Consider the following 25701-nt stretch of genomic DNA (forward strand, 5'->3'; position numbering starts at 1 on the left):
CCTCAGCTTCCTCTCCTGTCTCAGGGCTGTCTTGCCTGCAGCAAGCACACTGGCCCACAGGACATGCGCTTAGTCGCTCAGTCGTGTCCACCCCTGTGTGATCCCATGGGCTGGAGCCCACTAGGCTCCTCTGTCCATGGGGATTCTCCAGGCAGGAATACTGGAGTGGGTTGCCATGCCCTCCTCCAGGGGATCTTCCCAACCCAGGGATCAAACTCAGGTCTCCTGTGTTGCAGGCAGATTCTTTACCAGCTGAGTCATAAGAGAAGCCCAAAATATAGGAGTGGGTAACTTATCCCTTCTCCAGCAGATCTTCCCGACCCAGGAATCAAACTGGGGTCTCCTGCATCGCAGGTGGATTCTCTACCAGCTGAGCTATCAGGGAAGCCCACCATAGGACATGGACAGAGACTTTTCAGCAGCAAAAGAGAGTAGTAACTTGTCACATCTGTATTTACCATTATAGGAGAGGAGAGGAAGAGAAAGGCACTCAGGTGCCCCATGCACATGCCCACCTCTACCTGCAGGCCCAGAAGACCCTGATATCTGATGCTTTCCTTGCTGTATGCAGATGCTCTGCCCTGGCAAGGTGTGCCTTGGACTGTTCTGGTAGTCTGGCCTTCTCAGCAGAGCATTTGGTCACTAAATCTAGTCCTTACCAGTAACAAAAGGTAGTGTGCAAAATGGGAAGGTCTAGGCAGGCATCAGCATCAGCCAATCCTAGACTAGCTTCAACCCTATCACTCACTGGCCAGGGAGTCCTGCACACTCACCTCACTTTGCTGAAGCTCAAGTTCCTCATCTATAAAGTAGAGGTGACAGTGCTCATAGATACCAAGGGTGTGATGATATTAAACAGAACCAAGTGACCTTTCCTGACTGGGCTTGAACGTTGGCCTCACATATCAGGCCTTAATCCCATTTGGCTTCACCATCTTCTGTAGGAAGATAAAACTGGTCCTTATCAAGAGACACAACAGTGGGAGTGAGTGCACTCACCAGACAGCTGTTAGCCACACGAGCCCACACACAGCGGTGCTTGGACCCTGACAAGGATGGGCAGTGGGCCTTGGCTCATTTCAGAGGAACAAGCATCAGCTCGTGGGGACCCAGTCTGCAGCACTTGACATGGACAGAATGAGGATTTTCTTATCCTTTTGTGTCCACAGGGGCTGAGTGGGCAGGGAGGCCTGACACCAACACCCAAGAAAGCCAGCAAAGACCAGAAGGAGAGGGAGTGCATGGGTCCTTCAAACCATCATTTCCTACCTGACACTTCTGTCAAGTATTACTCCCAGACAGGAAACACTGCTATTCTAAGGACCTTTAAAGGCAATGCATGCTGCTAAATCACGTTAGTCATGTCCAACTCTGTGCAACCCCACAGATGGCAGCCCACCAGGCTCCCGTCCCTGGGATTCTCCAGGCAAGAATACTGGAGTGGGTTGCCATTTCCTTATCCAGATGACTTAATATAATAAACTATAACTTAACAGAATCTTTAAAAACAAATTAGCAAACTTCAGAGTGTCCAGGGAAAGTTGGTTCATTCCAAGGGTTCAATCTCCTCACCTATAAAATAGGAATAACCATCTCTACCTCCTGGGGCTGCCATGAGATGAACAAAGTAAAAGGAACACCTGCCCCAGAGCCCAGCACTAACTAGAACAATGCTCAATTATTAACCTGATACAGGCAAATTCCCAGCCTAACAGCCACTGTCCAAGTTTGGCTAAGGGACAGAGTTCCCATGCTCTCCAGCCAATACAGGAAACAGAAGGTGAAGAAATGAGAAATAGCAACTGTGAAATGCATCACCTAAGAAGCCTACCCACACCCCTTGTGGGAACTGCTTCCCTGCTGGGCAAGTGCTCACCTGGACTCCTGACCCACACCTGCTCCCTCCTTCCCTCAAATTAGGGCCCTCTGCTCACCTCTGCCATCACCTTTTCCTCCTCAGCACCTCCACTTTCACCATCACCTCCCACCTCTACCACTACCTCCACCATCACTTCCACCTCCACCATCATCACCCACCTCTGCCATCACCTCCTTTTCCTCCACCACCTCTACCTCCAACACTTCCCACCTACATCACCTCCACCTCCACTATCTCCCACCTCCTCCATCACTTCCCACCTCCTCGATCACCCCTCCCACATCTCCATCACCTCCCACCTCAGCTCCCCAGGCCCATCACAGGGCCAAACCAGTGCCAGCTCTACCTCACGTTGTCATGCCGCTGGATGTAAATCTTGTGGAAAATCCTCTCAGGGGGCTTCAGGAAGTCCTCCTTCATCTCCATGGCAACATTCCGAGGCAGGAGGCTCATGAGCAGCCGCTCCTGGACAGAAGAGACAGGCCTGTGTGACAAGCAGCTCCTCCCTGTGATCCCTGGACATGCCCAATCCAGTGACTGTGGTGCCAAGGAGCTGCCCTCCACGAGGGGCCCCAGAGCCTCCTCACACACGGCCAGCACGTGGTCCAGTCCCACGGACCCTGCCCAGCCCCAGAGCCGTGGTGGGCTGTGCCCAGGCCTGGACTGTCACTGCACAGGTAACTCGTTCCCAGAGCACTGGGCAAGCTTGCTGGGGCAAGCTCTCCCGTGTGCCCCAGCTCCAATGAGTGGGGGTCACAGGGAGGAGACACCGCTGCCTCCAGCCTGTCCAGCCTCACTCCCCACACCACCGCCCAACACAGCCTCAAGAGGGACCTCAAGGTGGGCTGCCCATGCCCAACGACAGACAGGAGCCCGTGTTCCATAGAGATAAGTGACTTTGGACACAATGTGGCATTTTCTCCTGGTCTTGTCTTCTGATTTCTCCCAGACCTGCAGGAGTCAAAGGTTCTCCACCCCTAAGAGTATGGACCAAATGCCTGGGCTTATCCACAGGAACCATGCTGCCCCCGGGGGCTCTGTCACCCTTTCTGGACCTTGGTTTCCTCCTCCAGTCCCCACCTCTCCTCATGGTGGAGCCTTCCCTGGCCTCAATCCCACTGGCCACACCGTGTCTGAGAAACCATGTTCCAGAAACCTGGGGTGAGACCCCCGACTCCTCCCTTAGTCCCTTTCACAGCCCCTCCCCAACCACACACACTCTGCTTTGGAAAGAAAATAAACTGCAGAATTAAGATCCCACCTGCAATCAAGTAAGACGTCCTACTTACAAGGGTGAACGTGGGGCAAGGAAGGGGCAGTAGTCCCTCCCTCGCTCGCTCTCCAGTAGCACCCCCCAACCCAGCTGGGCCCACAGCCCCTGGGCCTCAGTCTGGTCAATGGAGGAGGCTCGGAAGGGGCCACGTGGGTCTCTGGCATCTCCCACCTAGACCAGGTGGCCGGCTGCAGTCCCCAGGTCTACCCTGCAGCATAAGACCCCATCCCTGACTGGGGGCAGCCGCTCCCTGCGTGACGTCCTCTGCAGGGAGATCACAGCAGCAGCAGTGACAACAGTCACCCACCCTAAAAGCCCTCCCACCTCCAGGAAATGGCCTCGGGGGCCTAGGGTAGGGGTGTGAGGGCTTCACCCCCTTGGCTCCAGATCATAAAGTTATTTTAAGATGGGAGAATGTGTCTGATGCACAGGAAGAGTCTCCCCAGGTGACGTATACCCACATACACTTCTGAGGATGGAGGCCAGGCCCAGCCCCGCCCGGCACCAGGTGGAGCTGAGTGTGTGCGCCCAGGTGAACCAGGCCTGGTCTATGCAGGGTGGGGGTGATCCACTGTGGCCCCCACACGGCTCCAGGCTGGACAGACCCCCCCACTCAGGAGGAACATCGCAACAGCACAGCAGCCCATGACACTCCGTGACCAGCATGGGGAGAGGACCCTCTGAGACAGAAGTGCCAGTCTACGTGAGTGTGTGAGGACAGCCTCGGGGACAGAAAGTCCCATTCCCCCGGGCATGGGAGCTGGTGTGTGACTTGAGTGTAGACAGGACCAGATCAGCCCTTCCTTAGCAGCGGGGCCTCTGGGGACGAACCTGAGCACCACCCATGGGCAGGAGCCTCTGCAGGCGAGCCCACTGTCCCAGAGAGTACTTGGCAGGGGGCTCACTCGGGCCACCATCAAAGGACCACCTGGAAGCTTCCAGAGATTGTCACTGCCCTGAGGTTCACGGCGGGGAAACAGAAGCAGCTGGATGACAAGGCAGGCCACCCTGGAAGGGCCCTGGGAACACGCAGAGCCCTCTCTGCAGCCCCAGCATCAGAGGCATCTACAAGCCCAGGCCACCTGCCAGTCTAGGGGCTCAGGGTGCACCCCAGAGCCCCATGCAGGGGGTCTCAGGGAGGAGAGTCCCAGGGCCCGCAGGACAGCTGCCTGGCCTCCCATCCCGACTCTGCCTCCTCCAGGGCCATTAGTTAAGCTCTGTCTCAATCCCATCCTGTCTATCAGGGTGATAACCACACCAACCTCCTCAGCAGGGTGTTCTGAGAAGGTCCTCGCTGACCCTCAGGGGTCCCTATCTTGTATCACACCTCCCAGCACCTCCCATGACAGTTCTTTATGGCTTCTCTTTTTTGTCTCCTGCATCTTTTTTTGCCCCCAATTATTTTTATTAGTTGGAGGCTAATTACTTTACAATATTGTAGTGGTTTTTGCCATACATTGACATGAATCAGCCATGGATTTACATGTGTTCCCCATCCCGAACCCCCCTTCCACCTCCCTCCCCATCCCATCCCTCTGGGTCATCCCAGTGCACCAGCCCCGAGCACTTGTCTCATGCATCCAACCTGGACTGGCGATCTGTTTCACACTTGATGATATACATGTTTCGATGCTGTACCCAGCAGGTAAAGGAACATGAAAAATGTCCTGCATCTTTTAAATCTGTCACCTGCTCTTGGAAAAGCACCCGGGTGTCGCCCAAGTCAAATCAAGCTACGGAAACTGTCCTCCCCGGCGCCCGTCTCACACCTTCCTTCACCGTCTCACAGCCCCAGAACTGACCGCTCTCCCTGAGTGAGCTGCCGCCTCCCCCTCGGGGGTCCTGCTGAGGACAGCCCTCCCCTCTCTCGGTCTCTCCATCCCCTCAGCTGTCCTGCACGACTTGGAGTTAGAACAAGGAAACCGAGGCAGCCACCAGGAGGGAAGGGCTGAAAAGGCAGAGGGACACTGACCAGCCCGGGACTTCAAGAGGAAATCGGGGGGCAGGTATAGAGGGTTAGGCCAGGAGCTGCTGCAGCCCAGGGGTGCACAACCAGCGCAGCGTGGGGTGCTGAGACAGGCGGCTGAGTTAGCACTGCCCCAGGGTCCCTTCTCCACCACTAGCACCACAATCTAGCCACTGGTCCTCATCAGGGGACTTGAAAACCTGGAATGAAAACTATATTGTCCAGCCTCCTGTTCAACGAGATGTGGCCAAGGAGGTAGGAGCTGAAGGATCAAGTGGAAATTTCTGGAATATTCCCTAAAGACAGTTTGTTCTTCTTCCCTCCTCCTGTTGCTGGGGATACAGTCATGATGGCTGGATCTGTACTGACCATCTTGGTTCAGGAGGATGAAAGCTACATGCTAGCAATGGCAGACCATTTAACTAGACGGAGACTGCATTGTGAGGATTGCAAGGGTCAGATCTGCATCACTGGTCATAAAGTGCCAGCCCTGGAATATGTATGTAAGAGAAAAAGAGTTATCTCACTTGCATAAGCCACTGTCATATGAAGTTCCTAACAGCAGGCTATATTTCTGACCAAGGGCTCAGCATTAACTCCATCCACAAGATTAGAGATAGTGCCTGAAGCCAACACACATTAATAATCAAGACTTGAAAGTACACAACCTCGCCCACAGGGAGCAAAGCAGCCAGCCATCTGAAAAGATCAAGCGCCCATCCCTGATTAAAAACAAAAAGCAGCAAACAACTTAGCTGGCTGACATCATAAAGATAATACCTGAAATCCACATCCAATTCCAAACCCAGCCCTAAAGCCTCCGGCAGCAATAAACATTACATTAGAAGCAGACAGCTACATGATGAGTTCTAACTAGTGAAATAAGATACAAAGCCAGAAATCAAAGGGACAAATTTATAAATATGAATCATACAAAATATCCCAGAATCCTATGCAGGCTATATAAAAACCTCAATGTTTATCTTGATTATCAAAATGTGACTTGATATATTAACCTTAATGAACATTAGATATTTAAACAACAATTATGAAGACTCTGTTTCTGAAAAGATGGAAAAGCATTTTTCCCTATTCCCCCACTAAGTACACCAAAAGTCCTGGACATTACATATAAAATAGTCATCTGAAGGCTCTGAAGGCAGAGGGAAGGAGGCAGAAATCTCTGTACGAGCGATGGCCTGGAGGTGAGGGCCTGGACTTTCTTTTTGCCTTACATATCCCAGACTGGGTGCTGGAATGTGGGTGGCCCAGAAATGTCAACAGGCACAACAGTAAGCTCCAGTAAATTCGACCCTCTCTGACTAAAAGATCAGGACAGGGGTAGCCTCATGAGATGGAAACTGCTATACAATAATGGTCCCACTCCAGGCAAACCATTCCAAAAAACCAGTAAAGCTCCATCCTCGCCAGGCTGGGGAGCCAGAGAAGCCAGGCAGAGAACTCTGCCTTCACTCTCCACCAGCGGGTAACACCCAGTGCACCCCACCAACCCTGCTCCACTGCATCAGCAGAGACCAAGGGCTTTCCTGCTCCTCCCTCCAAGTCAGAAGCCAGAACTCTCCTGCACCGCAGTAAGGAGGCACCCCCACCACCATAAGGCCCAACAGAGGCTCCGTGTGGAACCTCGACTTGGACCTCAACAAGGAAGTATTGAGGTGGTGGTCTCCCCTTTCCCCTACCAAGTGAAGTCATAGAGAGATAGCCAAAAGAAAAGGTTCAAACAAGACACAGAGTCTCACACACAATACCCCAGTTGTCCAGGTTCCAGTCAGAAATCACTCATCATACAAAGAACCAAAATAACCTCAACAAATGAACAAAGGTTATCAACAGACTCCAACACCAAAACAATAATCACAATAACTAGCAAGATGTTAAAGCCATTATCCTAAGAATGATTCAATGAACAACTACAAATATGCTTGCAAAAGTGAAAAAACAGAAACTCTCAGCAAAGAAATAAAAGATACAAAAAAGAATCAAATGGAAATTTTAAAACTAAAAAAAAAAAAAAACTGAAATAAGAAGCTCAACAGATGGAAACATCAGAATGGAGGGGACCAAGGAAAGTTTAGTGAACCTGAAGACAGAACAGTAGAATTTGACCAAACTGAAAAACAGAGAAAATAGACTAGAAAAATAACAGAAGAGTAGAAACAACCCAGACATCCATCAATAGATGAATGGATAAACAGTGTGGTCCAATGGGAGCAACCTAGATGCCCATCAGCAGACGAATGGATAAGGAAGCTGTGGTACATATACACTATGGAATATTACTCAGCCATTAAAAAGAATTCATTTGAATCAGTTCTAATGAGATGGATGAAACTGGAGCCCATTATACAGAATGAAGTAAGCCAGAAAGATAAAGACCATTACAGTATACTAACACATACATATGGAATTTAGAAAGATGGTAACGATAACCCTATATGCAAAACAGAAAAAGAGACACAGATGTACAGAACAGACTTTTGGACTCTGCGGGAGAAGGCGAGGGTGGGATGTGAGAGAACAGCATCGAAACATGTATGTTATCTATGGTGAAACAGATCAGCAGCTCAGGTTGGATGCATGAGACAAGTGCTCGGGCCTGGTGCACTGGGAAGACCCAGAGGGAGCGGGTAGAGAGGGAGGTGGGAGGGGGGATCAGGATGGGGAATACATGTAAATCCATGGCTGATTCATGTCAATGTATGACAAAACCCACTACAATATTGTAAACTAATTAGCCTCCAACTAATAAAAATAAATGGAAAAAAAAAACAGTGTGGTCCATCCACACAGTAGAATCCTATTCAGCCATAATAAGGAATGAAGCACTGACCAATGGTACAACATAGATACACCTTGAGAACAATATGCAAAGTGAAAGAAGCAGACACAAAAGGCCACATACCGTATGATTCCATTTAAAAGAAACTTCCTGAGCAGGCAAACCCATAGAGACAGAACACATATTAACAGTGTCTAGAATAAGGAGTGACCACTAATGGGTACAGCTTTCTTTTTGGGGTGATTGAAAATTTTCAAAAAATAGATTATTATAATGGTTACACACTCAAAATATCAGAAGTCATTTAGTTGTTTTGAACTTTAAATTGAACTTAATAGTATGTAAATAGATCAATAGGTTTTTTTTTTAATTAAAAATAAATAACAACTATGCTGGTTTCTAAAGGTGCTGTGAATGAGCCAGATCTGTTTAAAAATCACTTATATCACTTATCACTTACCACCCTATATCACTTAAAAAGAAATTTTCTCTCTCTTGATAAATTTCGTCACACAATGGGAAATCAAAATTGTCAACATTTTATTTACCTTGTTAGAATGACAAACTGAGCATACACTTTGTAAACAATTGCATGCAATTTTGGAATTATGACCTAATAATGGCATTTGAAGCATGTCAGGGACTTTGGAGTGGTGGCCTCTGCAGTCAGGGCAAGGACACTGACCTCAGGCTTCTTGGCCGGGTTGCAGGGAGCAGTAGGGAGGAGGCCCCAGGGAGCTAAGGGGAGACCTTCAGAGGCCTCTCACTCCCTTCCTTATGCTCCCCAGCTCTGACAGGCTCAGACCTCAGGGTCAGACCCCAGGGGAGCTGTGATCCCCTGAGGCCCCCAAGTGGTCTCTGTCCACTCCCTACCCCCACTCAGCGGAGCAGATTGTCCAACTCTGCCCCAACTCTCCCCAAGCTGAAGGAAGACAGAGCTGCAGCTTACCAACCTGTCTGCCCTGACTGGAATACCTGTGTGCCCCACCCCACCCCCATTTGCTGAGTGAAAGCCACCTACTGCTCCCCGTCTCCCAGCCTCCTCTACCTGGCAAACTCCTACATAACCTTCAAAGGCCCAACAAAATATTTCTATATTTCTTCCAATGCACATCACCACCCCCCCAACCATGTAGCATGCTCCTCAGACCCCCCCATCCTCCAGTTGGGCCTCCCCACAGGAGCCAACTGCTGCTGTGCCCCATGCAGTCCCACATTTGGCTGAGACCAGGTTCCCTCCATTCCAGGGTCTCTGGAGCCATAAGCCAAGCATTCAGATGTGCCGGGTCAAGGATGACCACTCTCCGCAGGAATTCCAGCTGGGCCTCTCCCAACCCACTTGGCACCAAGAGGCAAAGGACCTCAGGGCAGATACCACTCATGAATGCAGGACTAGGGGGCAGAAGCTGCTCCCCTGTGTGTCTGTCTGACCTGCATTTCTGAGAGTCTGGAATTCTGGCTCCATCCTCCAAAATCATGAGCAAGGTTACTTTGCACTGTCACAAGGAGTTTCTGTCCTATGGATAACCAGCTTGGAACAACGTTTTCCTCAGAAGTTTCTGTGACTCAGCTGTAGAACGACTGGGTTCTGGTGATGACTCTGGGGCAAGCTTTTCATTACTGAGTCAATCGTTTTAATGATCATAGGATATTTCAGGCTTTCTTTTTCTTCTAGAATCAATTTTAGTAACTTAACACCTTTCTGGGAATTTATCCATTTTGTCTAAGTTTTCAAATATCCTGGCCAAAAAAAAAAACAAAACTAAAAACCTCTAAGTATTTCCCTCTTATCTATTTTTAACCCAGCTTTATCTCTGTGGCGGGTACATTCCCTTAATCATCTTGTGCCTGCTCTTTCTTCTTGGTCAGTCTCTCCAAGGCTTTTCTGTTTCAAAGAACCAACTTTTGTCTGAAACTGAAAGAGACCTATTAAAAAGACCCTTTCACAGCCCTTTGGAATATTCTAACCCAAAACCTCTGTGTGAGCCTTTTCAATGGCTGAGGAGACATGGGCTATAAAGGGAGAAAGTGGGCCACGGCTGGTTTGGGGGGATTCTGGGCTGTGGCCTCTACTGTCCTCACTGTATCACCAGCTACTTTGTCACTCACCTTATCATCCTTCCCACATCATTTAAATTCTTCACCCCAGCCCTAGTTCTCAGATTTATAAAACAGAACGAAGTTCTTACATGCTGCACTATGGACACAGAGGCCTAAAATTAAAGATCTAAGAACCTAGAGGAAAGAACCCTTTCAGATCAAGCTCATTCATCTGTTTTGCCAAGACCCTGGGGGACAGGACAGAGTTGGGCAGCTCTGTGTAGGGGCTACTGTCTGTTCTGATTGACTGTGAAGGGCGCGGGGGGTCACTTCAGCATATACAAGTCTCTCTTATAGGAGTCAGCCTCGGGGACACTGACAACTCAGGTAGCTATTTCAAAGTATAGCCGGGAAACTTCCAGAATGAGAGTGTGCCCCATGAAGCAGACGGGTCCCCTGCCCATCCTCTCTAGCCCCTCTGCGCCTGCGGGCTGCACTGAGGAGGACAGACCACTTCAAACATTCCCACTGTTGACAAGGTCGGAGGAGGCCTTGCTCTGGGAGATATGTCTGGGGAGACCATGCCTGCCCACATGTGCAGGGAGAAGGGCAGGAGATAAATACAAACTCAGATTTTGTAGACAAAGCAGGTGGATTTTCTTTTAAAACAGCAACTGCAGGGCTAATTAGCTCTAAACAATGTAGGAGGGGAGGGGATGTTCCTGATTACTGGAGCAATTATCACCTTCTTCTCAGGGTTGCCTTAAAAATCCGTGATTACAGGCATGGAATGCCCACGGCTGAGAGGGGGTGAGTGGTGAGAGCTCACAGTGGCATCCTTTCCTACGACAGTCAGAGGCTCTCCCCAAGGTTTGTGATGAAGTGCACCCTGAAACCTGCACAACTAAATCACTTTGCTATACACCTGAAACTATTAATAGCACAGTATTATAAACCACAACCGACTCCAGTACTCTTGCCTGGAAAATTCCATGGATGGAGGAGCCTTGGTAGGCTACAGTCCACGGGGTCGTAAAGAGTCGGACACAACTGAGCGACTTCACTTTCTTTCTTTCTATAGTTCCTTTTGGAGAAGGAACTGGCAACCCACTCCAGCGTTCTTGCCTGGAGAATCCCATGGACGGAGGGGCCTGGTGGGCTACAGTCTATGGAGTTGCAAAGAGTCGGACACCACTAAGCAACTAACACACACACACACACGCAGTGTAAACCAACTGTGTGCACTTAAGTCACTAAGTCGTATCCGACTCTTTGTGACCCTATGGACTGTAGCCTGCCAGCTTCCTGTGTCCACAGAATTCGCCAGGCAAGAATACTGCAGTGGGTTGCCATTTCCTTCTCCAGCGGATCTTCCTGGACCAGGGATCGAACCCATGTCTCCTGAATTAGCAGGCAATTCTTTATCACTAAGCCACCAGGGAAGCCCCTATAAACTAACTATACTTCAATAAAAAAGAAGTAACCGATCAACATGGGCAAGAACAATGTTGGCAGCAGATTTGTGCAGAGTAGGCACGTCCCAGGGAGAACACATCTCCTGCGGCTCAGGAGAAACATCTGCTTCAAGCCATGAAGCACAACCTTCTCCTGCCTGCCTCTCAAAGACTCCAAACTCGATACCTCCAGGAGGATACTCACCCTGGAAGAGAGGAAAGAACAACCCACCAACTTCTAGAGTAACTGCCCTCCACCTGCCTCCAAGTCCTGCCTCCACACCGACCCCCCAAACCTGCATCTGACCAACTGTCTGACCTGCTCGAACACATCAGAGGCCCCACGTCACAGGCACATGGTCACATGCTCATGCATGTCCTTCCACAGAGTGCAAAGCCCAGCCTCCCTCTCCAGCTCGGCCTCCACGCTCAAGCTCCTCCCCGACTCAGCCTCGTTCAAGGACCCCACTCCCACCCCTCCAGCCCCAGCACAGTGTCACCCCACCTCCTGCAGAGGCTGATAAGGGCATTCCTACCATCACACAGGGGTCTCTCTGGAGCCAGATACCCCAGTGCCCCCTCCAGAACTGGGGTGCACCCCCAGCATCGCCTCCACAAAACTGGGCTGCACCCACCAACATCACCCTGGCTGCCGCCTGATGGGATTAGGGCCTGGAGAAGACTCTAGAAGCAGCTATGGAACTGGACTGCTCTGCGACTTGAGCTGAGACATGAAAACACAAACAGATGACAAACCTATATGGCCGGGGCACCCCTCACCTGCAACTCAGGAGGCTGTGCTTTCCACACTGACACAGAAGCGTGAGTTGGGCAGAGGTAGCTAGCCACCTGCAGGCTCCCCTGGCCCAGCCAGGCGGTCCCCGGGCAGGCTTTGATGCATCGAGTGCCTACGGGTGCTTGAGAGCCCCGGAGGGGTGCTAGAGCCCCATGTGAGCTCGAGGGTTCCCTTCTGCCAACCAAAGAGACAAGGCTCCCTGAGCTAAAAACAGTCAGGCAAACCAGAGGCAGGGAGCAACCTGAGTGCCGGGTACAAGGCCGCTCAGGGAGACAGCTGTCCTGTGATACCACCCGCCGGTTCCAATAGGAAACACAGAACAAGTCAGGATGCTGCCTCGCCCCCTCGCAAGATCAGCCAGGGGAACTCATGGGGATGACCCATCCTCACTCACCTCCACATTCCATGCGCTCAGCTCTGCAGCAATAGATGAAACCACCAAGGAAGATGACTGATAGATTGGAAAACATGAAAGATTGAGTTTTTACACAAAGAAAAGCAGAGCTAGAGGAACAGGCTTGGGCAACAAGGGGATCCCTTCAGATGAAGCACCAGTCTTTCTCTAGTGAGAGGCTCGTTCAAACCCACAGGAAAGTCAGAGCATGAACGGGCAAAGGATTAGAACACGCACTCCACAGAAATACAAATGGTAAGCATGCATGGAGAAGTGGCCACGGCATTAGTAACCAGCATCTGAATAAACGGGAGGAACCGAGTTCTGACAGGAAGCAGGGAGAAGGGGGGAGGGAGGGAAACAGTGGGTCACAAGCGACAGTGGGAATACACACCAGAACCCCGAACGCTGGGCCCACCCCAGCTTTCCCACCCATGGGACTGGGCAGGCCTGAGAATCTGTATTTCTGACAGGCTCCCTGTGAGGCTGGCTCTGTTGGCTCCAAGACCCCACTCAACCACTGCTCCCCAGAGCCCAGTGTAACTAATTATTACTTATAAAGATAAAAGGAAGCACAAAATGTTTTGGGAAATGCCCAGGACCCAGGGAGAGAAATAACATCCTATTTGCACTGCTGAGGATGTAACCAAAGCTATTTCAAATCTATATGAATAAAGATGCTTATGAAAAAGAAACATTTTTAAAAAACAGTATCTAAATGTCAGATGCCAGACGTGCATGCAGGAAGCAGCAGCTGTTTTCCTTTACCTTTAGAGCACCGGGTGGATACACCTATGGGAAATAAGTCAAAATGCAGAAATAAAATCCTATATACAGCACAATGACAATGATGTGGGGAGAGAATGTGCATAAGGACAAAAACTTGAAGATACGGAGCATTCAGCTGGGTTGATGGATTGGGTGACATTTACCATTTTGTAGATTGCCTGCTTAAGAACATCAGGCCTGCTATCAGAACTCAGACATGTCTCTGAGCATCCATGAGTCTGGGTTTCCTCAGCTGTGGGGCTGAGAAAATAAACTCTTGCTCTCGGAGCTGCAGAGAAGCAACACATGAACAGCAGCAGAGGCTGGGATGCAACTGCTCCATGAGACGAGAGCAGGAAAGCTTGCTCAGCCACTGTGTTCCCAGGGTGGGAAAAGGGGCACAGGGGGAAAAACACATGTGCAGAGCCCGCACGTGCGGCCAGCATCCTCACCACTGACAGGCAGGACCCACCCAAGGGACAGAGGGAGCATCAAGCATTTGAACATGTTTTAAGGGTGGAAGCTAGGTAGTCTATAGGAAAAGTGGCAGGAGTAAGAAAAGAAATGAAAGACAAAATCAGAGAAAGTAAGTCCAGAGAAAACCATAATTCTAAAAAATACATGCACCCCAACGTTCACTGCAACACTGTTCCCAACAGCCGAGACATGGACGCAACCTAAGTGTCCACAGACAAATGAATGGCTAAAGAGGATGTGCTATGCTTATACAATGGAGTATTACTCAGCAACAAAAAAGAACGAAATAATACCATATGTAGCAACATGGATGGACCTAGAGATTATCATACTAGGCAAAGTAAGTCAGACAGAGAAAGGCAAATATCAAATGACATAGCTTATACATGGAATCTTTAAAAAAAATGATACAAATGAACTTAAAAACAGACTCACAGACATAGAAAACAAGCTTATGGTTACCAAAGTGGAAAAGGGGGATGCATAAATTAGGAGTCTGGGATTAACATATACACACTATTATATATAAAATAGATAACCAACAAGGACCTACTATATAGCACAAGGAACTCTATTCTATAATAATCTCTAAGTGAAAAGAATTTTTTGAAAAAAAAATGTATAACTGAATCACTCTGCTATATACCTGAAACTAACAGAACATTATAAATCAATTGCACTGCAATAAAGACAAATAATTTTTTTAAATTAGAAAATGTGGGAAAGGAAAACATTTGAAAAGAGATGGAGAAGAGGGAAAACAGAGGGAATGCAAAGGAAGATTCATCCACACAAGAATGGCCCCCACATCAATCTTTCCAGCACTTCAGCAGATGTATTTAAGGGGAGAGAACTCTGAAGACTCACTTTGGGGATCTCTTGGACATGATGAAGGTAAGGACACCAAGTTCAAGGCCCTCTAAGCAACAAAGACTCCCCATTGGTGCTAATGATGCTGGTCTGGAAAAATGTTCAGGACACAGCCCCAGAAGATACACTCCTTATACCTGAGCATGCACAAGTATATACATGTGTGTGCACACATATACACACATCCACATGCGCACATCCACACAAATGCACACATATCCACAACCATACACACATGGACATGTGTACCCAGACATACAGGCATGCACACGAGATCCACATGAATACAAATCCACATACGTGGATATACCCACACACTAACATGAGCACATATACACATGTATACATTTGCACACATGCCCCACATACTCAAAACACACGTGTACAGAAATACAAATCCACACATACATGTGCACACAAAACACACATGTGTGCACGTGCACATCACACGTGTGCATATTTCCTCACAGACAAGCAGTTCCCACACCCATACACCACTCACAGACAAAGCCACCCACAGATGTACGCATGATCTAAATATACATAAGCCACCTACTTCTAAATGATATCCAACTTTTACTGTAAATACTAGGCATCATTACAATACCTATAAAAGGAAATGTGTACATTTTTAAATATACAGTCAGTACTTCATGCCTTATATTTACCATAATAGCATCTCATTTATAAACCCATCCCATCCATCCCACCCCAGGAAAACAAGCCTCTGCACTTCCATAAAGCCCAGAAGTCTGGGGGCTCCTAGCTGAAGGCCTCGCCCAGAGCGCTCAGAGTGGCCCGGTGGTCCCAGGACAGCAGCAGAGGAAGCATCACTGCAGGAGTGAGCCCGGGACACACAGCTGACAGTGGCTGGTGCGGTGGGAACCCAGCCCGGCTCCCTCCAAGCCTTTAGGTCACAGGGTACAGTGCTGCTGCCCCCAGGGCTGGCAGGAGCCGGGCAGGGTGCTCTGCAGCCTCGGCCATGCTCAGCTGTGGGGCTGCCGTGGTGACCACCACTTCCTAACAGCAGCCCTTCCAGAGACACAAAGCCCGGCTCTCCTCTGCCTCCACCTAAGGCCTGCAAAGGCCCCCGGGCACCTCCTCCACACTCCGGTACCACATATCACCAGCAGGCAAACTGAGGCCACAGGTGGCAGTCCTTCTGCCTTCCCTCCCACAGTGCCCCCAACAACTGTCCTCTCTTCCCCGACAGGCCGAGGGAACGGGCCCACAGAGGCGCAGGGGCCAGTGGGGGCCTGAGGCCCCTATCCGACTCTCAGGTGAGTCAGGCTGGCCCCACTCCCAAAGCCCTCGGTGTAGAAGACTGTGAGGCTCCATCCCCCGACCCCGGGCCCCCCACGCCCCTCTGGCTGAGACCCTGGGCACTGACCTGCTTCTCATTCTCGTCCTCCAGCCTCAGCCGGTCCTCAATGCAGTTCCGGGCCTGCAGGAAGGCCTTCCTCTGGGCGCGCTCAGCCAGGATCCTCACGAAGACCCCATACATGTTCACACCAAGGAAGAGCAGAGCGTTGGCACCCAGCTGGAGGGAAGAGAACAACGCAGAGGGCTGCACCAGGGGCCTGGCTCCGCAGAGGCTCCTCCACGTCCTCCAACCACCAGCCCACCAAATGACCACGCCAGTTAGACCCACGTGCCAAGCCAGCCTCATGTGGCCACAAGCCAGGCTTCATCCTGCACCCTTTGAGGGGTCATCTGTGCTATAGGCTTGTCATGTAATGGAATAGTGGGCAAGGATGCAAGGTGTGTCCCCCAAAAATTCACATGGAAGTCCTGACCCCCAATACCCCAGGAGGGGCTATACTTGGAGACAGGGTCTTTCAAGAGGTAATCAAGAGAAAGTGAGGCCGTCAGGGCGGCCCTAATCCAACATGAGGGGCCTCCCTGGTGGCTCACTGCTAAAGAATCCGCCTTCAATGCAGGAGACATGCGTTCGATCCCTGGGTCAGGAAGATCCCCTGGAGAAGGGAATGGCAACCCACTCCAGTATTCTTGTCTGAGAATCCCATGGACAGAGGAGCCTGGCAGGCTACATACAGTACACAGGGTCACAAAACAGTCGGACACAACTTAGTGACTAAACAGTATCAACAACAATCCCACATGACTGTGTCCCTATAAGAGGAGATGGGGACGCAGACACACACGGAGGGACAGCCGTGTGAGGACACAGGGAGAAGGCAGCCATCAACAAGCCGAGGAGAGGCCTCGGGAAAGACCAGTCTCCAGAGCTCTGAGAAGTAACATCTGTGGTCTAAGCCACCCAGCCTAGGCACTTCATTACAACAGCCCAAGGAAATACTACACCTAGAAGCTTTGAAGGTGAAGACAGAGTGGTTATTCCCATAAAGGCAACATGGAAAGCTCTGCAGAAAAAGAGTGAAGGCGAGTTGATTAAAAACAAAATAGGAAGAATGGCATTTGGGTACGAAGTGAACTCTTGTATGTATGAAGATGAAGCAAAATGCAGTGTCCAGAGCCTCTGATGGCTCCAGTTCTCACTCCATGTCAACAGACAAGAAGGCAGAAAGGGACCCGGCCAGGAAGGACCCCTCCAGGGCAGCTTCTGCCCAGGCTGGGAGTTAAGGCAGGAAGTCTGAGGACCGCAGTGTCTGACCACTTCCTGCTTTCACCTGCCTAAATGCAAGTCCAGTCCAGACTACTCAGGACTGAGCTCGGGGGACTCCACAGGAACCCACGACAGATGAAGGTCACATCACACGGAGTGGCAGGGCTGGGGAAGGATCAAACCCTATGTCCCCTGCTCAGCCTCCTCAGCTGACCTGTACCTACCTCTCGTGGCCTCAGGGCCCAGGGCCAGACAGAGGTGCCCTCCATTGACCAGCAGGACCCAAGCACATCCCCCTGGAGCGCCCAGGCCACTGAGACAGAAAGGACGCCCACCCACCTCCCTGAGAGGCTGCAGTGTTTATAAAACTGCTGCACCCACCCACCCCCATCACAGCCACTGTAAAAATGGATGATTTTATGTTTGATTAAACTCCAGCATTTCCTGCAGGTTCTGAGTGTCACTGCGCCTCATGGATTAACCCGAAATACTCCCCACCCAGGACTGATGTCACACACAACTACACAGGACAAACAAACACAGTGGCAGATGGGACAGCAGTCCACGATCAGAGGACACCTTCCAGAGTCCAGGCAGTGATGGGCAAGGTGGCCTGAACAGGGAGAGTTGAGGGACAAGGACAGGGAGACCAGGGAGGTCGCAGTTGGCAGTAACATCCATCTAGAGACATGGAAACTGTTCACAGGAGGACACGGAGACAGGCCAAGCGACTGGAATCCACAGGACCCCAGCACCCAGTGGTCATCTCCCTAAACCTCCAGGAGGGGAGCGAGCTCCCAGCAAACTCAGCAGGGACAACTCATCCACTTACACCTGGCAGAGGATGGACACACGCTTACACCTAACACGGACTGTGTACACAACACTCTCCTGCAAATCACCTCCTGGATCCTACCTCTGCCCCCCAGAGACAGGGACGGCCACCCTGAGAGGGGTCTAGGAGAACAGCCAAAAGTCCAATAAAAATGGTGCTTGCCGTTACCTGGAACATCGCATTGTGACCTGACCATCTCCATGTGACCCTGGACAGCTCTATATGACCTGACCAAATCCATGTGACCCTGATCATCTCCCTGTGACCCTGATTATCTCCACACGATCTCACCATCTCCATATGACCCTGAGTATCTCCATGTGACCTGACCATCTCCAAGTCAGGTCCTGACATCTCCATGACCTCATCATCTCCCCGTGACCTTGCATGTGACCCTGATCACCCTCACTGTGACCCTGAACACCTTCAAATCTGAGTGCCCCCCGAGCTGGAGCATCCATGCTTTAACCAGATGCAAGACTGGAACACAAATGCTTCTCTGAGGCCAGTGCCAGTCAGTCTCAGGCCCGGGGGCCAGCACTGGTGCGCCCAGGGCAGCTGCACTGGGCCCCGGTACCAGACAGTATTTTCTGTGTCTAAAGGACCATCTGCTGTGTTCTGGGATCAATTCATGCCAGTCTGTTGATGAAGGCACTTTTCTGGTGACACCAGGAAGACCAGCGTATATCAAACAATACGTTGCACATTGGTAGAATCAATACTTGGTCTTCCCAGGTGGCGCTAGTGGTAAAGAATCCACCTGCCAATGCAGGAGACATAAGAGACATGGGTTCGATCCCTGGGTCAGGAAGATTCTCTGAAGGGGACAACCTCAGGGCTGTGCATGGCACAAGTGCATGGCAACCCAATCCAGTATTCTTGCCTGGAGAATCCAATGGACAGAGAAGCCTGGTGGGCTACAGTCCATAGGGTTGCAAAGAGTCAGACACAACTGAAGTGACTTAGCAGACAGGCAGGCAGAATCAATATTTAAACACATACTAAGTGTGTTTAAAACACCCACAGGTACAGTGCTGGACAGGTTTCTAAAAATTTAAACAACAGTGAGTCTTTGCACAAAACACTCATCTCCCAGTAGACCCTTAATCATTCATGGCTTCTGCACGCCATCCTAGCCTCAATTTAAGGTTCTGAACATGGAGACGAGATAACACACAGGATGCCTCTTCTGAGATGCTCTCCAGCCCAGCACCCCTGCAGTGAAGCCCTCGGCTGTCACCGTCAGGTGGAGGACAAAGTCCACCTGAGGGGCCAGGCACCCAAGGTCAGCTGAGCACAGGGTGCATGAAGCCACAGGTCACACTTGAGCCTGGAAGACAGGGCTTTTCAGGTGGCCTGTGGCAGAAACGGAAAAGTGGAGGGCCCCAGTGAGGTCTGGGTGGAGAGGTGAGGGCCAGCGGGCAGAAGGGCTGGCAGAGGCTGGGCAGTTTGGTCAAGGGAAAAATCAGTAGCAGAGAGGGGGTGAGCTGGATCACCTTGCCACCCCCTCTACACCCATCTTCCTCACACCTTCCCTTTACTCTGACCACAGTGATCCCCAGGGACACCGAGGCCCAGCTGGATGCATACCTGGCTGCCCGTCAACACCATCTGAGCCACTCACACGAAGAAGAGCCCCATGGCCTGCCCCACAGCTGGAGTCTAGCAGGCAGAGTGGAGCAGAGATAGGGGTCTCCCCTGCCCGATGCTCTGCATTCGCATTCACAAACCTGCCAATCCTCCCCCAGGAAATCAAAGGAGGAGGCCGTCCACATGATGCTAAAGCCCCCAGCACATCTGGCTCCCTGCCCCCACTCAATTCCCACACACTCCACGAACAGGGACCAAGGTGACAAGCACAGCAGTGACAAGAGGCCCAGGTCCTGCCCCACAGGGCACAGAGAAGTTTCAAGACTGGCTCCCTAATCAGTGACCAGGGAGGAGGGTGACAAGGCAGAGAAAAGCCCAGGGGTAAAAAAATAATAATAAAAAAGAAAAGCCCAGGGGTCACCTGCTGACAGGCGTGGCCTGGACAGGGCGCTGGTTCACACCGGCAGCAGTAGAAGTGGTGATTGGGGAGACAGGCTGAGGGTTCTGAGCCTGGGGAAGGGTCCTTGCTGGGGTGGAAGCTGAGTACCACACAGCCCGGAACACGCTTCCGGAGACTGAGAGGTCCTTGCCACCCCCACCAGCATCCTCACTCCACAGACACAGGGGCCCTGAGGAAGGGCAGGGCCCCCAGCTGCAGAGGGCAGGGCACACCCAGCAGCCCCACCACCTGGCCTCCCTGTAACCGCCCTCACTCCTGCCTCAGGGCACCTCCCCCACATATCTGGCCTCAGCATCCAGGACCCCCTGCAGCCCATGTGGCCCTGGATGCCTGAGCCCTGCCAGGAACCCCATGTGCACCTTTCTTGCCCCTGGAAGGCTTGCCCTTAGAGCTCTCTTCTTCTCCAGCTGAAACTCTATGGCCCAGCAGGACACTCTCCTGCCCCTCACACTCTGGAAATTCCGGGCTGGTCAAATCCAGCTCCACACACACTGCTAGAGGAAACGCCTGGGCCCGTCTGCCTGGCCATCTCCTAGGAGTGAGTGCACAACTCCACACCAGCAGCCCAGAGTGCTTCTCCATCCCAATCCTCACCTGTCCCTCCTCCCCCGGGGCCCTCTCTCTGCCCGACCCAGCCATTGCCCATGCCCCCAGGGTCCCCTCTACCTTCCAGCTGGGACCTACTGCTCTCAAACTCACGACTATTTCTTTCTCCTGAAAATGAGACTTCTCTTCCTCTCCTGGGCCTGCCTAGTTTTCTCCCCTTTGAGCAAAACTCTTGGAAAGGCCCCATGGAGTTCCAGCCTCCATCCCTTCTGCAGCTGTCCTGGGTGGTCTGTGACCAGGTCAGGACCACCTTCACATCCTGAACCCAGGCTCAGGTCCCAATGTCCAGCCCACTCTGCTCAGGCCATGACCTCCCCTCCATGGGCGCCCTCCCCAGCATCCTCTGGTCCAAGCCTCACATCTGGACCCCTCTCTACCCCAAACTCCACCCCTTGTAGCATCTCAGCCACACTCCACTTGGGAGCCCATCCCTGTGCCAAAGACCCCCAAATCGACACCTTCAGCTTGGCCCAGCCAGCCGTCCCCCTCCCCTGTCCATGCATGTCTCCTGCTGGGCTAAGCCTGCATGGGACAGGCCCTGGTGGGACCCCTGGTGGCAGCCAGCACTCACCCAGCAGCCTCTCCCGCCTCAGTTGATCCAGGCCCCTGGAAACCTCTCAGGCCACAGCACTTTTCCACCACCAGCAAATCCTACTGGCTCTGTCTCCAACACAGGGGGCCCTGACCGCCCTTCCTGCCATCCGCTGCTTGGTTGCCAAGCTGCCTCCTAACCCAAGCCTGTGCCCCTCCTGGCCCTCGAGGCTCCTGGACGGTCCTCTGCTCTAAATCCCTAGTCCTGAGTCTCCCTGGGCCCAAAGCTCTCTGTGGCTCATGCCCTACAGCCTGTCCTCTTCGTGTGCCCCGGCCTGGCCCGCTTTGCTTTGGGCCTCTGTCCTGCATCCCTGGGCCGGAAGCCCCTTCCCACACAATGCCTGGTGCGCTCCTGACCTGCAGGGGCTCCACTCAAATGTCACCTTCTCAAAACCACTTACCTGACCCCTGGCTAAAAGTGCACAGACTTCCACCTTGGCTTCCGGTTTCTCCTGCTGGCCCTTTCTATTTCTTTCCTTCTGCTGCTTTCAGCAGTTACTATCTTCCAGTACATTATATCATTAACTCATTTGTCACCTCCCCTACCCGCTGCTGCCTCTCAAGGGGCCTCAGTCTGTCAGGTCCGCGATGGATCCGGGAACCTCTCATAATACAGCAGGTGCCCTGGTGTTGGTTGAATGAGTAACAGAGGGCACGTGGGTTGGGAGGCGGCCTGGCCCTGGCACACCCCTGGAAGGGGGCGGAGGGAGGTGCAGGGAGACACCTGCACTGCCACATGCATGGCCCGACCTCTCTCCAGGTTGTCTCAGACAAGGCCTGATAAGACTGCAGCCCAACTCTCGCATCTGTCATCAGTCGGGCAGTGGGGCGGGATCCAGCTTTTCCACGACTGACAGAGGCACATAAGAGGCAAGGCATCAGTATGTCCCAGTGTCTGGAGTGACAGGGCTTCTGGGGCATGCTGAGCTGGCGGGAGCCAGGCATGGCGGGGTGGGGTGGGAGGGGAGGGACACAGTGCAGACGTGTGCACACATGGACTGGGTCACACACCGACTCTAGCCCCGAAGAGGCTCTCACCTCACTGCTCATTTCTGACCCTTGAACAAACTGGACTTCAGGAATGGATCCCACTGCACAGGGTCCTCCAGGGACATGGTGAGGGCCCAGGAACCACTTGTGATTCCTGCAGATAAAACCTGCTTCACAATAAAGTAGCAGAGATATTTCCAGATCCTTCGACTACACCAGAGACTCCCCAAATGTGCTCACTGAGCTTTTCATCCATAGAGCAGGGCAAGTGTGTTTGGAAAAGCAGCCATCTTGCAAAACAAGTTCAAAGAGCACACATTTCAGATCCCTTTGGCCACGGATGATTCAGAAGGCAACACACTCCTTTAACACGACAGCGTTTCTCACATAAGGAAACTAGGCAAAGGCACCAAGAAAAACACATTCTTTCAGAGAAGGTCATCACTCAGCACATCACTCCAGCATGAGGCTCTCAGTGGGCACCCTCCATCCTGACCACCAGTGCTCACAACCCAGTTCTCCCAGCGGCAGTGGACAGAGTCCCAGAGCAGACACCTCGCTCAGATGCTCATATACGGCATGAAGCTGCCAGAGCAGATGTGGGAGGCACCCAGGGTGCAGTCTCCCAGGAGCTCGTCGGGCAGCTGCCGAGAAGGGCAGTAGGGGGACAGTGCATGGGATGACAGGTCACGCAGGAGGGCTGACCACGGGGCCAGGGTCCCAGGCCCAGCCCAGGTTTCAGCACCCAGGCCCTTCTGTAGCTGGCCATTCTCCTTGTCCAGAGTGTGGCATCTGACATCCAGCCTGGGCACGTGGTGCCTTGGGCCCCAGATGAGCTGCTGTGTGAGCAACAAGGCCCATCCATCCCCTGGAGTAAGCTGTGCTCCCGGAAGTCAGGGTCTACTTCAGCACAGGGAAAGCTGAGCTCTGGTAGAGCTACTCTGTCCTTCAGAGTCAAAACACAAAGCTGCTCTCAGATTGGGAATGTGGCCCTGGGGAGGACTTCCTCTCTGACAGCGTGGACGGCAAGAGGGAGCACCCAGCTGTCCGGAGCTCCTGAGGCATTACAGGTGGGAGTCCCATCCCCAGGGTCCCTAATCGGGCATCCTATTCTCTTGCACCCAGGTTACTCACCGGGGCAGGTGACCTGTTCCCCTGCACTCTAGTCCCTCAATGGGCATCCTGGACCCCTCACCTGGACATCTCACCTGGGCACTCCTCACCTGGGCACCCCCTCACCTGGGCACCCCTCAGGCGCATAGCAGGACACCCTGGTTCTGGGCCTGCAGCAGCCCCACAGCCCACAGGATCACTATGGACCATGACCCCGGCCTGCCCCCTCTTAGCTGCCCTGCCCATTTCAGCAAGTGCCCCTGACTCCAGACCTACTCTCCATCCTTGTGTGCAAACTGTGGGCCCTCAGACCACACACCCTACACCAAGCCTGGCACAAGGCGGGTGCTCGATTCTGGAAGAACAGTGGGTGGCCTCAAACCCAGGGACCCAGACTCTGTAGGTCTGGGGTGGGACTTGGGCCTCTGGATGCTACCAATACATGCACACGGACACATGAACACACTCACATTGCTGTACAGAAGGACGTATGCACAGGTGTACACACAGGCAACTACATGCCCACACAGATGCACACACATTACACATGTGCACTCACTTGTGCCCACATTCATGCACACACGTACACACACAAGCCCCACCCCCAGAGCTGTGTCCATGCTCTGCACAGCCCCACCCAGAGAACCGGGAGTCAGGAAGCTCTCCCTCAGCTGGAGGGAGAGTGAACACCAGCAGCTCGGGTATCAGAGCAGATCCTGCCACCCTCCAATCCAGGAAGTCAGGGTCGGGAGCTGCAGGGGAAAGAGCAGGATCTAAGGAGGATGAGGACAGGAGGGACACAGGCAAAGCAGTGAGGGGCAGCCTGCACTGGGGCGGAGAAGGCAGTGAGTGTCTTCTCATGCCATGCCCCACACATGGACGTGTGCACAAGGGAGCCCAACCTGCCCTGCAGAGACTCACACACAGCAGAGAGAGGGGACGGCCCCAGACGGTTGGGGATCCTGGTCCTTGTCACCCCATGGCTCTCAGGCCTACATGCATGGCCCCCCTCACCCAGCCTCCCCATCTGGGTGCAGCCTGGGGCCTGGTCTCATTCCAAGGGCTGGCCTCTGAGGTCGCGGGGCTGGAGGGCCCCAGACCCCACTTTCCTTGGGGAAAACACATCTACCCAGGAAATCGGAAAAATAATCAGTGCAGCATGTGAGCGTCTGCCCGTATATGAGTCGGCATGTGGGTGCATGCGTTCCTGTGTCAGTGTGCAAGGGTGTGTGTCTGTGTGTGTGTGTGAGTACTCGCATGTGAGTGCATGACAGGAGACGGCTTCCACCTCACTGAGCGCCGGCCCCGTGCTGTGGGGATGGCACAGTCCCCGGGGGCCCCCTGTGCCTACACAACCACAGACACGACCTCGGAGGAGAGGGAGGCACAGGGTAAGGGCCCTGCCCTCAGCTGCATAGCTTAGAGCGGAGCCTTGCGTGCAGGGAGTTCCCACCCCACCGCCTCTGCAAGCCCACCCACCACCATCTGAGTCAGGAAATGGCCCAAGGACACTTCTGGGCTCCAAGTTTGCAACACAGAGCAGTTGGCCCATCAACCGGGCCCTCCGGACATCAGAGATGTGACGGGAGAAGGGCAGCACCCCAGAACCACGGGGAGGGAGCCCGTGGAAAGGGCAGTGGGTAGGGACGTTTCCCCACAGGACCCGCTTGAGGAAAGCCTCAAAACATTCTGTGTGGCCCAAACCCCAGGGCCTCCCCTGCACCTGCTCTTTCCTCCACACTCACCTCCCCAACCCCACAGTGACCAGTTCGTTCCCTCAGCCAGCTGCCTGCAGCCCCAGAATCCAGCAGCCTCTTGGCCTCATCTGTCCGGGACCTTGGAGTGTACTGTCCCCAGGAGGCAGCCCCGAGCCCTCCCTCTGCCTTGTCGCCTTTATTCTTCTCTGAAGGTCACACACACTCCCCCCAGCACAGACTGCAGTTCCAGTAGTTGACCGGGGTCCCCGAAGACTAACTCCCTGGAGGGCAGGCGGTCCTGTCCCCTGGCTCGGCATCTGCCACCCAAATGTGGACCCAGAACCATCCGGAGAAGGTGCCACAGCCCGAGCATCCGCAGAGGCTTCACAGCTGTGTCTGCTCCAATGGTCCCCGGCCCCTCCGCTAAGTCCCCCCGGGGGGCCAGACTCCAGCACATGGACAGTCTGGGGATCCATGGCAGCAGAGGAAAGCCTGGGACCCTCAGGACTCCCCGG

The 25701-nt window shown here is 52.7% G+C and overlaps 1 protein-coding gene across 1 annotated transcript in view; it reads right to left on the minus strand.

The window, feature by feature from the left end:
- The window catches only part of ADCY1 (adenylate cyclase 1), a 98106-nt gene that overhangs the window by 67112 nt on the left and 5293 nt on the right, over positions 1–25701 (minus strand). The window contains exons 2-3 of the mRNA XM_061165573.1: positions 16108–16257; positions 2226–2344 (exon numbers count right to left, since the gene is read on the minus strand). Coding sequence (XP_061021556.1) covers positions 2226–2344; positions 16108–16257 — 269 coding nt within the window. The remainder of the gene's footprint in view (positions 1–2225; positions 2345–16107; positions 16258–25701) is intronic.

The sequence above is a fragment of the Dama dama genome, chromosome 18 (assembly GCF_033118175.1).
Source record: "Dama dama isolate Ldn47 chromosome 18, ASM3311817v1, whole genome shotgun sequence".
NCBI lineage: Eukaryota > Metazoa > Chordata > Mammalia > Artiodactyla > Cervidae > Dama > Dama dama.